Source organism: Pholis gunnellus, assembly GCF_910591455.1.
Source record: "Pholis gunnellus genome assembly, chromosome: 5".
Taxonomy (NCBI): Eukaryota; Metazoa; Chordata; class Actinopteri; order Perciformes; family Pholidae; genus Pholis; species Pholis gunnellus.
The window spans coordinates 1014560-1028039 of NC_136531.1; the positions used below are offsets into that span (position 1 = coordinate 1014560).

At 41.2% G+C, this 13480-nt stretch overlaps 1 protein-coding gene across 3 annotated transcripts; it reads left to right on the forward strand.

The window, feature by feature from the left end:
• Nucleotides 1-513: 513 nt before the first annotated feature.
• Nucleotides 514-11359, forward strand: LOC306695780 (NLR family CARD domain-containing protein 3-like). 3 transcript variants are annotated; one of them, XM_079159132.1, is made up of 10 exons: nucleotides 514-550; nucleotides 1065-1119; nucleotides 1459-1668; nucleotides 2131-2330; nucleotides 3421-3480; nucleotides 4333-6151; nucleotides 6488-6661; nucleotides 7219-7395; nucleotides 9587-9633; nucleotides 9730-11359. In XM_079159132.1, exons 4-10 carry the CDS (start codon nucleotides 2156-2158, stop codon nucleotides 10317-10319), a joined length of 3042 nt encoding a protein of 1013 aa, XP_079015258.1. In that variant the 5' UTR covers nucleotides 514-550; nucleotides 1065-1119; nucleotides 1459-1668; nucleotides 2131-2155; the 3' UTR covers nucleotides 10320-11359. The 3 variants fall into 3 exon arrangements, with proteins under 3 accessions (XP_079015258.1, XP_079015257.1, XP_079015259.1); XM_079159131.1 differs by lacking the exon at nucleotides 514-550 and having other exon boundaries at nucleotides 933-1119; XM_079159133.1 differs by lacking the exons at nucleotides 514-550; nucleotides 1459-1668 and having other exon boundaries at nucleotides 933-1119.
• Nucleotides 11360-13480: the final 2121 nt, after the last annotated feature.

The following is a 13480-nucleotide window of genomic DNA, read 5'->3' on the forward strand; positions in this document are numbered from 1 at the left end:
GAGAGAAGAACATTTATTTATGTATTATTTATAATCCATCCAGTTAAATTTGAAAACTGAGAATAATAATTGTTAAATATAATTGATGTGTACTTTCTTTATTTGATTTGACAGTTGTTGACTACACAGACGTTACTACTACGAGGCTTCTTGAATATATATATATATTAGTGCCGGACGATTAATCGCACGATTTTTTTTAGATGAATCTATATTATCTATATGTACATACAATATATGTCATAATATGTATATGTATAGAGAGAGACAAACAAAACTCGTGAGGCCTCTGAGGTCCACTCAGCAGCACGGTAGTGTCTCAATTCAGGGTCTGCATCCTTCGGAGGCTGCGTTCGTAGACCGGTTGCGTCACAGCGCAGCGACTAGGCTGTCCCAGTTCACATGTTTGTTGAAGACTCCTTCAAAAGCAGCCGACGAATGCGGCCCAGCATATCCCAAGATGCATTGCGTGCCCGGGAAGATTTTATTTGAATAAACATGGCGGCGAGTGATGCGGGAGCTGCAGAAGCGGCAGCATTCACTTTTAAATGTAAGTGTTGGGTTTCAACTCACTCGAATGTCACCGATACTAATGTTGAAGCAAAATAAGAGATCTTATGACGTCACGTGTGTGTTAAAGTGATCCGTTAAGTTACGTGACGTTCGTAACTGACAAGCTAACTGACGTTAGCCGCTGTGCTATTACCGGCTGCCTGCATCCGACCGTAGTTAAGCCTTAAAGTAACTTTTAATAACTTTACTGTCAAACCTCAGAGGTTGAATAATATCTTACTGAGATTGTGATGATTTTACAGATGATTTCTACTTCATATCATGAACATAAACGGACCAACGTGAGCTCAGGTAGACGGGTAGTGAACCTGAAGTATCACTTTAAGTCCGCCTTAAGAGTTGTGATGAGAAGTGAGGAAGTGAAGGAGGACTCGCTGCATGTTGTCTCTCCAGCTGTGAGTCTGTAACAGTCGAGGCTGTTGGGTTTTAACGGTCTTCTATTGTTCTTTACTATTGTTTTGATGAGCTTATGAATTAAACTCTGTGATTAGAAGCTGAAGACTACAACGGCCATGTTGTTTCTGGATTTCATCCTTCATATCTCAGGTATGAATGACTATGAATATTAATAACTATTCACAGTAAATGTGGAAGAACAGAGAATGTAACATATCATGGCTCTGCTGAAGAATAAGAGTCAGATTGTAAACAAATGTTGAAAGATGGAAGTTTAAAAGAGTGAAGATTACATTACATGTGAGCTCTGAAGATGATCACTTCACCTGATGCTTTCACTCTTTCTTTCTTTCTTCTCTTTTCTATTGTGTGCAGAACAACAATAGAGTTCTGAATGGTTCTTCTGGTTCTGAGTCCACTGAACAGACTCTCAGAGTTTATTCCAGCTATCAAAACCTTGTGTTGTGTTCACTGTGTTTGATTTCTCAGGTTGGTGTGAAGTGGAACAAACTTCATGGACACACTTCCTCAACAACTACCGTCTTGAATAAATATGATCTAATGTGTAATAATCTACTCCAGTAACGAGCTGCATATGCCCGCTATAAAAGTTCATCAGCACAGCTGACCAACCAGGAAGTGCAGAGCTGAAAACATGCAGACCTACAGTGGGCTGAGGAGTGACAGGACCCTCTGGAGGTGAAGGTCTTTAAGTGGTCATTGGTCGTGCACCTCTGAGTATATTCATCAGGTCCATTCATGTTTAGAAGCTTTAGAAACTTTAGTGTTACAAATATGTGAGTAAATATTGATCATGGTATTTTAAAAAGAGCCTGCTGACACAGCGAGGCAGTGTTCTCCAGTGATGAGCGTGTTGGTTTGGTTCTGTCTGGTGTGTTTGTAGTAAAAACAGGAGGTAGAGATACAGAGAGGAGACATGAGGGCAGAGAGAGCGCTGCAACACCTTTATACTTCTGTGAAAAGTGATTTAATGTGCTGCATTGTTCAAAAATAATGTTCTGTTGTAACAATAGTTCAGGAACAACATGGCGTCTCTCTTCATTCTAAGCACTGCAGTTCAACAAACATAAATCTTTGACATCTTTATCTGCAACAAGACTTCCTCCACGTGTGACGGTGCTTTTATTGAACCCATTACAGGCTGATCTCCTCTCAGTGATCAGAGATGCAGGAGTCCAACCAGAGGAAGAGGAGGAGGAGGAAGAGGAGGAAGGTGGAACCTGCTGCTGCTGGAGCCACATCTGCCCAGGATGGAAGTGTTATCGTGGCCCCCAACATCACAGGCGGCAGCGCTGTTGGTACCGTCAATATAAACATAAATACACAGAACGCACGTCCAGGTGAGAGATCAGAGTCGTGTTGTGTTCACACCAAACGTGTAGATTACATCCAAAGTCAATGCACAGACGCCAACAGACGAGAAATACGAGTAAATATTTTTAATCCTTTAGCTGCGTTCACACCAACAGTTTTATTGTTGCGTTACTCGCAGCAGCATTTGTGGTTTTTCGCTTCATTCACACGCCAGAGAGGCGTGGCTTATCTCCATGGAAACCGTTATAAACTAAGACATTTATTTCCTCCATCAACTAATGGAAGAAATAACTTCTATTTCTGCTGAGCACTTCTTGTTGTTGAAGTCCCAGATATCCAGGAAACTAAACATCGTCTTGTCTGGTTCATAACATCATCTGGAGATGTATTCACTGTGTCTACTGAGACACACGTCGGCTGGTTTCCTACAGCTGTATGAACACAAAAGAAACAGATTTAGCAATAAACGGATCAAAAATGATGCTGAAATAACTACGTAATGATGAAGATTTGTAAAAAGTCTTAATTCATGTTTTGTTAGTTCTCTCCGCAAGACGACAAGCAAACAACTTTTAAAATGTTTGTTGTCTTAATGGAGCTCAGATCGATACGTGCTATGCTAAGCTAACATTGTAGCAGCTCCATCAACACTCAACATAACGTCATATATGCGTAAATACGGCAGCGTCTATGTCATTGTTTGTACCATGTGGTTTATACACAAACATTCATACACATAGTTTGGTCCGGTCTCTACGCAGTCGTGTGCCGCTGTGTTGTGAAAGCCTGTCGGCTTCATGACAACGCACTATTTATGTTTGGATGAACCCATTTTAGAACCATGTGTAATAACTGAATGAAAGAATAACTGAACCTAGAAATGAAGAATAGTTTGTGGAGCTACAGCTGTGTTGACAATGTCCCACAGCGATTACACTCCAACTGATCGTCTATCCCAGACAACATGATGTAACCTACAGCACAGAACACAGAAACATGTTTTAAACCTGGAAAATGAATAAAAACTAATTACCAATCAGGGGTTAACTTGAAGATAAGAAATAGGTAATAAGTCAAATGTATAAAATAACACATACTGTAACCTCTCTCACACAGATGATGCTGATGATGGAGAGACTTCAGAGAACAGAGGAACATCCTCCTGTCAGAGCGAAGGTAAAGCTGCTGTATTCTCTGGTTTGTATGGAAGCCCTGAGAGGAGAAAGTGTGGTGAATGTTTTCAGAAATACCCTCTGTGAGAGACATTATGACTCCAAAGAAGCATTAAATTCAGTTCCCTAAAAGAAAATGACCAACAAGCTATTTAAAATGTACAAGTTTCATTTTGTGGAGTTTGAGTGAACATCATCAGACCTGCAGCAAACACTTTCACTTCTGCAGCTACAGCAGGAAGTTCAGTCCTAACTTCTGACGCACACATGGACACACAAGTACTGGTTGAAGTGGTTTGGATCCTGAGCCCCCCCCCCCCCTCTTTGGAAACACTGTTATGTTTATTTCAATATCATGTCAGAACAAGGTCCAGGGTGTGGTTATTCATTATTAATAATATGATTAATTTAGACATATTCTTCTTCACACAGCCAGGTTTCAGTGAGACAAACTGAATCAACATCTGATATCTAAGAGTCCACATGTGTAGAGCTCCTCTTCTACTTATTTTGTATTGTTTAAGTGTCAGACACAGTCTCTATGGGGTTTAGGATGGGTAACTGCTCTAATGGAAGCGTAGAGAAGCGTTTAAGACTGCAACTCTGCTTCCTGGTCTCAACTCTGGGTTTTCAGGGATTAAGTCCACCAATAAACTCGGTCAGATTTCTCAATCTGCTCCATCCAAAGTGGGATGAATATCTTCTCTTCTAATCAGACCAGACAAAAGGCAAGGACACGTTTGTTGTTAATCTGATGAAGACAGTCCTTTAGCAAAAGACCATTTGTGTTCTGCTCCTCAACTGTAGACAAACAATCTAATAATAATTATATTTTTCATATTTGTGTTCAATACAGACGAGATGGTTCTGGGAGTACACATCTCATCTCACCAACAAACGCTTCAATCACGCTTTCAGGATAAGTTCATGTGTGTACAACAGGCCTGGTTGGAGAAGAAGGATGAGAAACCTCTGGATGAGATCTACACAGAGCTGTACATCACAGCAGGGGCTGACATACACATCAACACTCAGCATGAGATCAGACAGATTGAGGCGAAGAGGACGAAGTCAGCAGATGAAGAGAAACCAATTCAACCCAGCGACATATTCAAACCCCCGTCTGGAGGACACAGACCCATAAGAACAGTACTGACCAATGGAATCGCAGGAATTGGAAAAACATTTCTTGTGCGCAAGTTTGTGTTGGACTGGGCTGAAAAAAGAACCAATCAAGATGTGCATCTCATTTTCCCCTTCACCTTCCGTGAGCTGAATATGAAGGAAGAAAAGTTTTGTTTGTCAGAGCTCATTCATGAATGTATCGAGGAGACCAAAGACATCACGACAGAAGCTCTTAATCACATCTTCACATCTCTGCAGTCATCAGGAAACACCAACTACAACAAGAGTGAATTCAAACTTCTGTTTGTTTTGGATGGACTGGATGAGAGCCGCCTTCATCTGGACTTCAACAACAATAAGATCCTGACTGATGTGACAGAGTCCACCTCAGTGGATGTGCTGCTGACCAACCTCATCAGGGGGAAACTGCTTCCCTCTGCTCGCCTCTGGATAACCACACGACCTGCAGCAGCCAATCAGATCCATCCTGATTTTGTTGGCATGGTGACAGAGGTCAGAGGGTTCACTGACCCACAGAAGGAGGAGTACTTCAGGAAGAGATGCAGTGATGAGGAGCAGGCCAGCAGGATCATCTCCCACATCAAGACCTCACGAAGCCTCCACATCATGTGCCACATCCCAGTCTTCTGCTGGATCACTGCTACAGTTCTGGAGGATGTGATGGAGACCAGAGAGGGAGGAGAGCTGCCCAAGACCCTGACTGAGATGTATGCAGAATTCTTGGTGTTTCAGACAGGTCAGACAAAAAAGAAGTATGACCAAAAAGAGTTCAATCAGTACATTACGTCATTAGCAAAACTGTCTTTTCACCAGCTGGAAAAGGGCAATCTGATCTTCTATGAGAAAGATCTGAAAGAGAGTGGCATTGATGTCAGTGAAGCTGCAAAGTGCTCAGGAGTGTTCACGGAGATCTTCAAAGAGGAACGTGGGAGGAAGAATAAAGACAAGATGTTTAGCTTTGTCCATCTGAGTGTTCAGGAGTTTCTGGCAGCGCTCTACGTCAGAATGGAAGTCGTTAACAGAAGCAAGAATGTGATGTTGGAGCCAGGGCAAACTTGTGGCAAAACATCTACAACGAAGGTCCACAGGTTTGCTATTGAAAAGGCCTTGAAGAGTCCAAACGGACACCTGGACCTGTTCCTCCGATTCCTCCTGGGTCTTTCACTGGAGACCAATCAGACTCATCTAGAAGACCTACTGAAAAAGAAAAGAAGCTCACCGACCAATCAGAAAACAGTCGAGTACATCAAGGAGAAGCTCAACGAGTGTCCGTCTCCAGAGAAAAGCATCAATCTGTTCCACTGTCTGAATGAACTGAATGATGGTTCTCTAGTGGAGGAGATCCAAGAGTCCCTGAGTTCAGGACGTCTCTCCACAGATAAACTGTCTCCTGCTCAGTGGTCAGCTCTGGTCTTCATCTTACTGACATCAGAAAAAGATCTGGACGTGTTTGACCTGAAGAAATACTCTGCTTCAGAGGCGGCTCTTCTGGGTATGCTGCCAGTGGTCAAAGCCTCCAACAAAGCTCTGTAAGTACTCAGATAACTGCCTTTAACAGCTTTATCACATGAGTAGAGTTGTTCTCAACTAATAAAAGTGTTCTGTTGACAGATTTAGTAAACAAATTGATTAGTTGATCAATTGAAAAACATGCAAATTGATTACGTTTTATTGCAGCTCCACAGATTAATGCATCTTTTAAATAAAAAAGAATTTCACTTCCAGTAATAGACACAGTAAAAGGCAAAATCCTCTCGGCACCTGAGATTCTAATCCTCAATTTATAAACTCAGAAATGTTGTATTTTACATTGAAGATGAAAAAAATCAGTATTGTGTTTGTCTTCATCACTAACTCTCCTTCAGGCTGAGTCGCTGTAATCTGTCAGAGAGAAGCTGTGAAGCTCTGTCATCAGTCCTCAGCTCCCCGTCCTCTAGTCTGAGAGAGCTGGACCTGAGTAACAACAACCTGAAGGATTCAGGAGTGAAACGGCTTTCTGCTGGACTGAAGAGCCAAAACTGTCAACTAGAGATTCTCAGGTCAGTATTTGTCTTCTGTTTAACTGATAACCATTTAAATGTTACTTAATATATATGTGGTCTTAATATATACTCGAGTTGGAGACAACTACACTCAAAAAAGCAGATATGCCAGGAGGACAAAGGACAGAAGACAGAAGGATGGAGGACAGAGGACAGGAAGAATGACTGATACTGACTGATGTCTGTGTTCTTCATTCTTTATAAACTTCACTCAGAAATGTGTATTTTATTGACATGTTACTTTTGTTTCCAGTGAGATATTAATGACGTTATATTGTGACTTAAACATAACTGTTGCTGCTCTATAAACAATATTTAAGAAAAAGAACAGAATATTGATCAGAGTAGCTCCTAGTAGTAATAACATCTCTACCTGAAGTCCACCTTAGTTCTCTACACACTTGGAAAGGGAGGAGTGAGCTGAGGGGATTTAGTTGGTTGCAACCTGCAGCTCACTACTAGATGTCACTAAATCTTACACACTGTTCCTTTAAAGGTGCAACATGACTGAAAGAGTAGATGAAAGTTAATGTAATATAATTGTGTGTCTCCAGCCTGTCAGGCTGTCTGGTCACAGAGGAAGGCTGTTCTTCTCTGGCTTCAGCTCTGAGATCCAACCCCTCCCATCATCTGAGAGAGCTGGACCTGAGCTACAATCATCCAGGAGTCTCAGGAGTGAAGCTGCTGTCTGCTGGACCAGAGGATCTACACTGTAGACTGGACACTCTCAGGTATGAAGAGACAACAAGAGCTCACAGTCTGTTGGTTCACAGTCTGATAACAGTGAAGACAGTAGCTGATGTTGTGAGAGTCCCTGTCCCCACTGAGACAGACCTCCTCACTAACATCAGACCAGGATCTGGTGTTGGTCATTTATTGATCATTCTTTTTCACAAATATGGAGTCAAAGTGTTTATAGAACATTTTACAAACTTCTCAAGAGGTTCAAAGTTAGTTCTTGACCTTGAAAACAGCAGTTGACAAAATAACGTCATCTCAGGGTCCATTTAGTATCTGTTCTGGAGCTCTCCATTACATTCAGCAGATCTATGGATTCTTTACATTTGTTTGTTAAAACTAACGTCCATAAAATGTCTGAACAAGTCTTAGTCATAATTATGAAATATTGTACATTTAGAAATGATTTTATGTTGATGTTATTTGATATGGACATCACAGTAGCATTAGAATTGTAACATACATTTATGCACAAAACCAGATGCACTGTGTTAAGTGTTTGTAGCGAAATGCTAATTTACAACACCTGTCCACAGGAGGCTTTAAAAAAAAAGAAAAAAAGAAGTTAAAATAGAAAACAGGAAAAAAAGAAAGAACATATATCCACAGATACACAAATACAGATACATACACAAAGTACAAGTGTGTTTAGGGGTGTTAGGTGTGAGAACATTGTGTTTTCTATTAAAGTTGTGTTGCATTATCAACTCAGCTGGTAGACAGTTCCATAGTTTTGAAGACTGATTGTCCAAATGAGGTTTTGCGTAATGCAATGCGACAGTTCCCGTTTACTGAGGCCGTGTGTTCACTCTGCTGGTGTCTTGTGACAAATTCATGAAGCAGTGAAGGAGCATGACCATGTAGGCATTTAAAACAAGCTTTAGGTTGGAATAGCTTACGAAGCTTTCAAAGCTGAACATATTGTGTTTTTCTAAGACCTGACAATGGTGCCACCTCATTGGTTTTTTATCCATAATTTGTAATGTGTGGTTCTACAGTGATATGATGGGTTGTATAGTTGACTGTGAGGCTTGTGACCAGGTGGTGATGCAGTATGATAGGTGTGAGAATATCATGGTGTGCATGTAGAGCTGGGCTGTGCTGGATGGCAGATATTTTCTGATGAATCTGAAGCGGTTGAGATTTGATTTAACTTTTTTGCTGATATTACGCACTTGTTTATCAAATCTTAGATGTGAGTCTAAGATGATTCACATTGTCAACCTCACTGATGAATATATTTGATCAATAGAATAACAATTATTAAATGTAAAAGAAGTAAAACTGACACCAGTGAAAAATAGAACACAATAAGAGTAAAGAGGTAAATAAATAAAGTAAAAGAATCAACTAAAATAGAAAATATGAAATAAAAGAGTAAAATATAAAGTGAATAAGAAGTGAAACTAACACCAGAGACTCATGGAGACTAAAATACAGAAGTGATATTGAGAATGATATTGATGGAGATAGTAGTAGTAGAAAGTTATGTTGCACATAGATTCATGAAGATAACATTATTCATGAAATGTAAATGCATCATTGCACGATGTTGAAGAGATAAATGTTTGACATGATGAGGTTATTATTGTTGTAAGTGTGCGATGGTTCAGCTGTCCTTCATGCAGAATAGGGAGGAGTTCTACACTTTGATGGCCACAGGTAGAAAAGACTTCCTGTGGCGTTCTGCGGTTCTCCTCGGTGGTCTCGGTCTACGGCTGAAGGGGCTCTGAAGTGACTTCAGTGGGACGTTCGGGGGCTGAGAGGCATCGTCCAGAACACTGAGTAGATTCCTCAGCATCCTCCTCTCTGAAACCTCCACCACAGAAGCAGCTTTCCTGATGAGCTTGTTGAGTCTCAGCATCAGCTGCCTTCACCCTGCTGCTCCAGCACACTACAGAGGAGAAGATGACGCTGCTCACGCTGACTTTAGCCCCTAAAGCTGATGCTGGGTCTGATCTTATGGGACACAAGCTGTTGCTCATTGTAAAGCTGAATCCAAGATACAAACCTCTCTGTTTAACACTGACTTGAACAGCTTTTGGTCTCCACTTTAAATGATGTTTAATCCATTTTTACAGTTTGTGTATAAAATGTGTTTGTCTGAATGGAGGATCTGAGTGAAGGTTGATGAAGATCAGTGATGATGATGAAGCTTCATTCTGACTCTGTTTCTTCCTCCAGGGTTGAACCTGCTGGAGCTCAGTGGCTGAAACCTGGTCTGAGGAAGTGTGAGTGTTCACTTTGATTCATGAAGTCTCAAATAAACCCATCAGCTGTGTTTGATGATGAACTGATGCTGTTTCATGTCTCCTTCTGTCCTTCAGATTCCTGTGAACTCACATTCGACACAAACACAGTGAACAGAATCCTCAAACTGTCTGATGACAACAGGAAGGTGAAATATGTGGGAGTGGATCAGTCATATCCTGATCATCCAGACAGGTTTGACTCCTGTCATCAGCTGCTGTGTAGAACTGGTCTGACTGGTCGCTGTTACTGGGAGGTCGAGTGGAGAGAAGTAGTTGATATATCAGTGAGTTACAGAGGAATCAGAAGGAAAGGAGACAGGATTGACTGTGTGTTTGGAATGAACGATCAGTCCTGGAGTCTGGAGTGCTTAGATGTTGGTTACTCTGTCCTTCACAATAACATCAGAACACATCTCTCCTCCTCCTCCTCCTCCTCCTCCTCCTCCTCCTCCTCCTCCTCCTCCTCTGGTAGAGTAGCAGTATATGTGGACTGTCCTGCTGGCTCTCTGTCCTTCTACATAGTCTCCTCTGACACACTGATCCACCTCCACACCTTCAACACCACATTCACTGAACCTCTTTATCCTGGATTTGGGTCCAGGTTCAGGTTTGGTTCCTCAGTGTCTCTGTGTTCTCTGGAGGAGGGAGAGTCTCCTCCTCTGTAAAAACTCACACTGCTGACGATCACATTCAGATCAATATAACAAAATATAATCAACAAATAAATCACTTTTATATGTTATTATGGAGAAAACAATCAACCTTTATTGATCCCTCGGTGACATTCAGAAATGAATACTTTAGTACTTTCACTTTCATTGTGAATGCAGGACTTTCAGGTTTTACTACTTTAACTTAAAGATCCGTTGAAGACTTTTGGATGAATGAACATAATATTAATAAGTATATTTTCATCATCACTTGAAGATCAGAATCGTTGTGTTTCGTTCCCTTAGAATGAGCAAAAGTGATGATTGTGTAATTGATGGAAACAGAAATCTTTGTGTTTCATGAACTTCAGGTTGGGCTCTGATGTTTCCGTTTTCATCACTTTGTTCACTCGAGAGGACAAAATCATTCCAAAGACGTCCTCATGAAGCTGAATTCAGCCTTTGTAGCATCAAGAGTGCGTTCTCCCTCCACTGGGACAAGAGTAGGAATATGTTTTCATTCAGCTTTAAAGCTCAATTATGGAGTTGAGCTTTACTTTACTGTCACATCTTATTTTCTTAGTAAAAACAAGTCGATTCTATTGTTTCAGATAAAATCAGGTTCCACACATTTATGCAAATAGATCATCAGAAATATGTAACTTTAGACAAATGTAGAAATCATTTGACTTTGTAGAAATGTGATTCCAGTTCATCTAAATGTGATGTGAAATATAAAGCAGTGACATATTGAACCAGAATCAGGTGATTGTTTTACTGAATATGTGACTGATGTACTGAGCTACATCTTTTATTCTTGTTGTTCTGACTGAAAGTTGACATTCAGAAACACAAACAGCTTCAACACTTGACTACGAGGTTGAAGAGTGAAATGTGAGGTTTGATTTAGGTCCAGGTCAGATTAACAGGATCCTTTTTAAACAGAGACCACCAATGAGGACTGAAAGGAAGCACAACAACAACAGTTAACATGAAACAAGTCATGAGTCACATGTGTTTGTACAATACAATTCTGTCAACATGTAAATAAATTAATTCATATAAATATCTGACTCCATCTTTGTTTCTTTGAGACTGCTGTGTGAAGTTGTTTCGTTAAGGCTTTTATTGTGGTGTTTCCTGTGTTTTATTCTGAAAGGAACCTGGTCTCAGGTGGTAAACGTAACTTTACAGAAACACACACACGGTAGTAGAGCTTCCGGTATTTAATGTGGAGTAAAAAGTGTATAAATGTGGTAAAAACTCCTCTTAGCGCCAGTTGAACAGGTAACAAGGTGTTTAAATTGGTTCATATCTTTGTAAAGATTGAGAGTTAACTTTTACTAGACGTCAGTTAACCGGATGTGTTGTTATCAAAGTAAACGTCACTTTGTAGGTGACGTCACACGTTAGCTTAACGGCTACAGGAAGTTCACCAGCTCAGTTTAACATCAACCGCTCGGCTCTTGAGCTGTTTGATTACCGTAAAGATCAGAATACAGGCGCACTGACTGCGGTCTGTCCTCTGTGTTGAGCTTCTCCGGCTCTGAGGAGGACCCGGTGTGGCTAACGGGCTCCCTCTAGCGGACCGACCCCAGAACTACACCAGCAGGTGGTTTAAGATGAGCTCATCCTTTATTTGTCCCTCAGAGCAACAACAAGAAGCATCGGTAAAAAACTAAACAAGTAGATATATTTTTCAGTATAAATAAAACAAACAGCATTATGATTTGAGTTCCTCTGATTGATGAGCGTTCATCACTGAACAGTTTGTCCTGAAGGGGGCGCCATACTGTCACATGTACATGGACTCAACAGCTGAACCACACAAACACAAACATCCTCCAGAAAACTCAACAAAACAAGTCTGTTTAAATTCACACATGAATATGAATTCACCTTTTTCATAGAAATAGTAAATATAGTGTTGACTTGTCAGATTAATGCTGTTTTACGTTCAACGTTTCTGTGTGTGTGTGTGTGTGTGTGTGTGTGTGTGTGTGTGTGTGTGTGTGTGTGTGTGTGTGTGTGTGATGTATGTTTTAAACAGCTGGATGACTCATCAGTTTCAGCTCTCTCTCTGTCAGAATGTTTCTATCTGCCTTCAGCAGCTGAAGCTAAATGTTTTTCTAGCTTCACGTGTTTCTCTGTGAATGAGTTGAATCCTCTGCTGGTGAGCAGCAGCACCACAATAAACCTCCTGAGATTCACATCATTTTATTTTACGGGTCTTCATGTCGAGTTATGGTTCTTGATGATTGCAGCGAACATAAAACTGTAACTAACGCCTGGTTGGCCGGGCCTGGGCACACGGAGCTCAGCCGGGCACAACCTGATAAACCTCCATGGAGCTGCTACCCTGTGAACCCACCACTCAGGGACAGAGATTGGAGACATTGGAGGCTTTGGAGGCTTTGGAGGCGGATGCACTGTGAGCTGGGCTGTGGGTAAAGGCTGTACACAGGGCGTGTCCACCTCTGGCATCGCAGACTTGCTCCAGGGACGTGGAATGTTTCCTCCTTGGCTGTGTAGGAAACACAACTGGTGAGGGAGGTGGAGGGGTAACGAGTAGATATAGTTGGGCTCATCTCCACGCATCACACTGGTTCTTGAACCAAACTCAGTTCTTGGTACCTGGCCTTCTTGGAGTCTCAGGGTGGAATCTTGGAAAGGGCGCCGACTGGACGGACCACAGTTGTGTTCGGGGACTTCAAGTTAATCAAGTGTTCAAGTGTTTTCTGTGTTGTGGCGAGGCCTTTTCCAGATTATTCAGAGGGTTTAAAAATAGTTTATTTAGCATAAGAAGAAAGAGAATATGTTCAACCCTTAAAGGTACGATGTAACAATTTACATGGATTATGTACAATGTGTGAACAGATTGTAATTCTTTCACTTTCTTGGTCGCCGATAACAGTCAGTGGACTTATTTTGGAAAACACCTAAGTTCAGTCAATAAGGCCAGGAATACTTCCGTCAAAGGTTACATGATCACATTCAGCATGATCAACCATAGAGGAAGTTAACGTGATTACATTGTGCATGATCACAGGATTTACCTTTACACTTACAAGCCATGAGTCCAAAAAGCAGAAAGGTAACAAGATAAGATAAGAAGTACTTTATTGTCCTCCAGGGAAATGTGTCCTGGGCTCCAAGACGCTGCTAATAACGGATTG

What these genes read in the sequence shown, in the direction of transcription:
- LOC306695780 (XM_079159132.1), top strand. Translation starts at nt 2,156, where the DNA reads ATGCAGGAGTCCAACCAGAGGAAGAGGAGGAGGAGGAAGAGGAGGAAG. An exon ending in ATCCTCCTGTCAGAGCGAAG is followed by an intron (nt 3,481 to 4,332) that starts GTAAAGCTGCTG and finishes TGTTCAATACAG; the next exon opens with ACGAGATGGTTCTGGGAGTA. An exon ending in GAAACCTGGTCTGAGGAAGT is followed by an intron (nt 9,634 to 9,729) that starts GTGAGTGTTCAC and finishes TCTGTCCTTCAG; the next exon opens with ATTCCTGTGAACTCACATTC.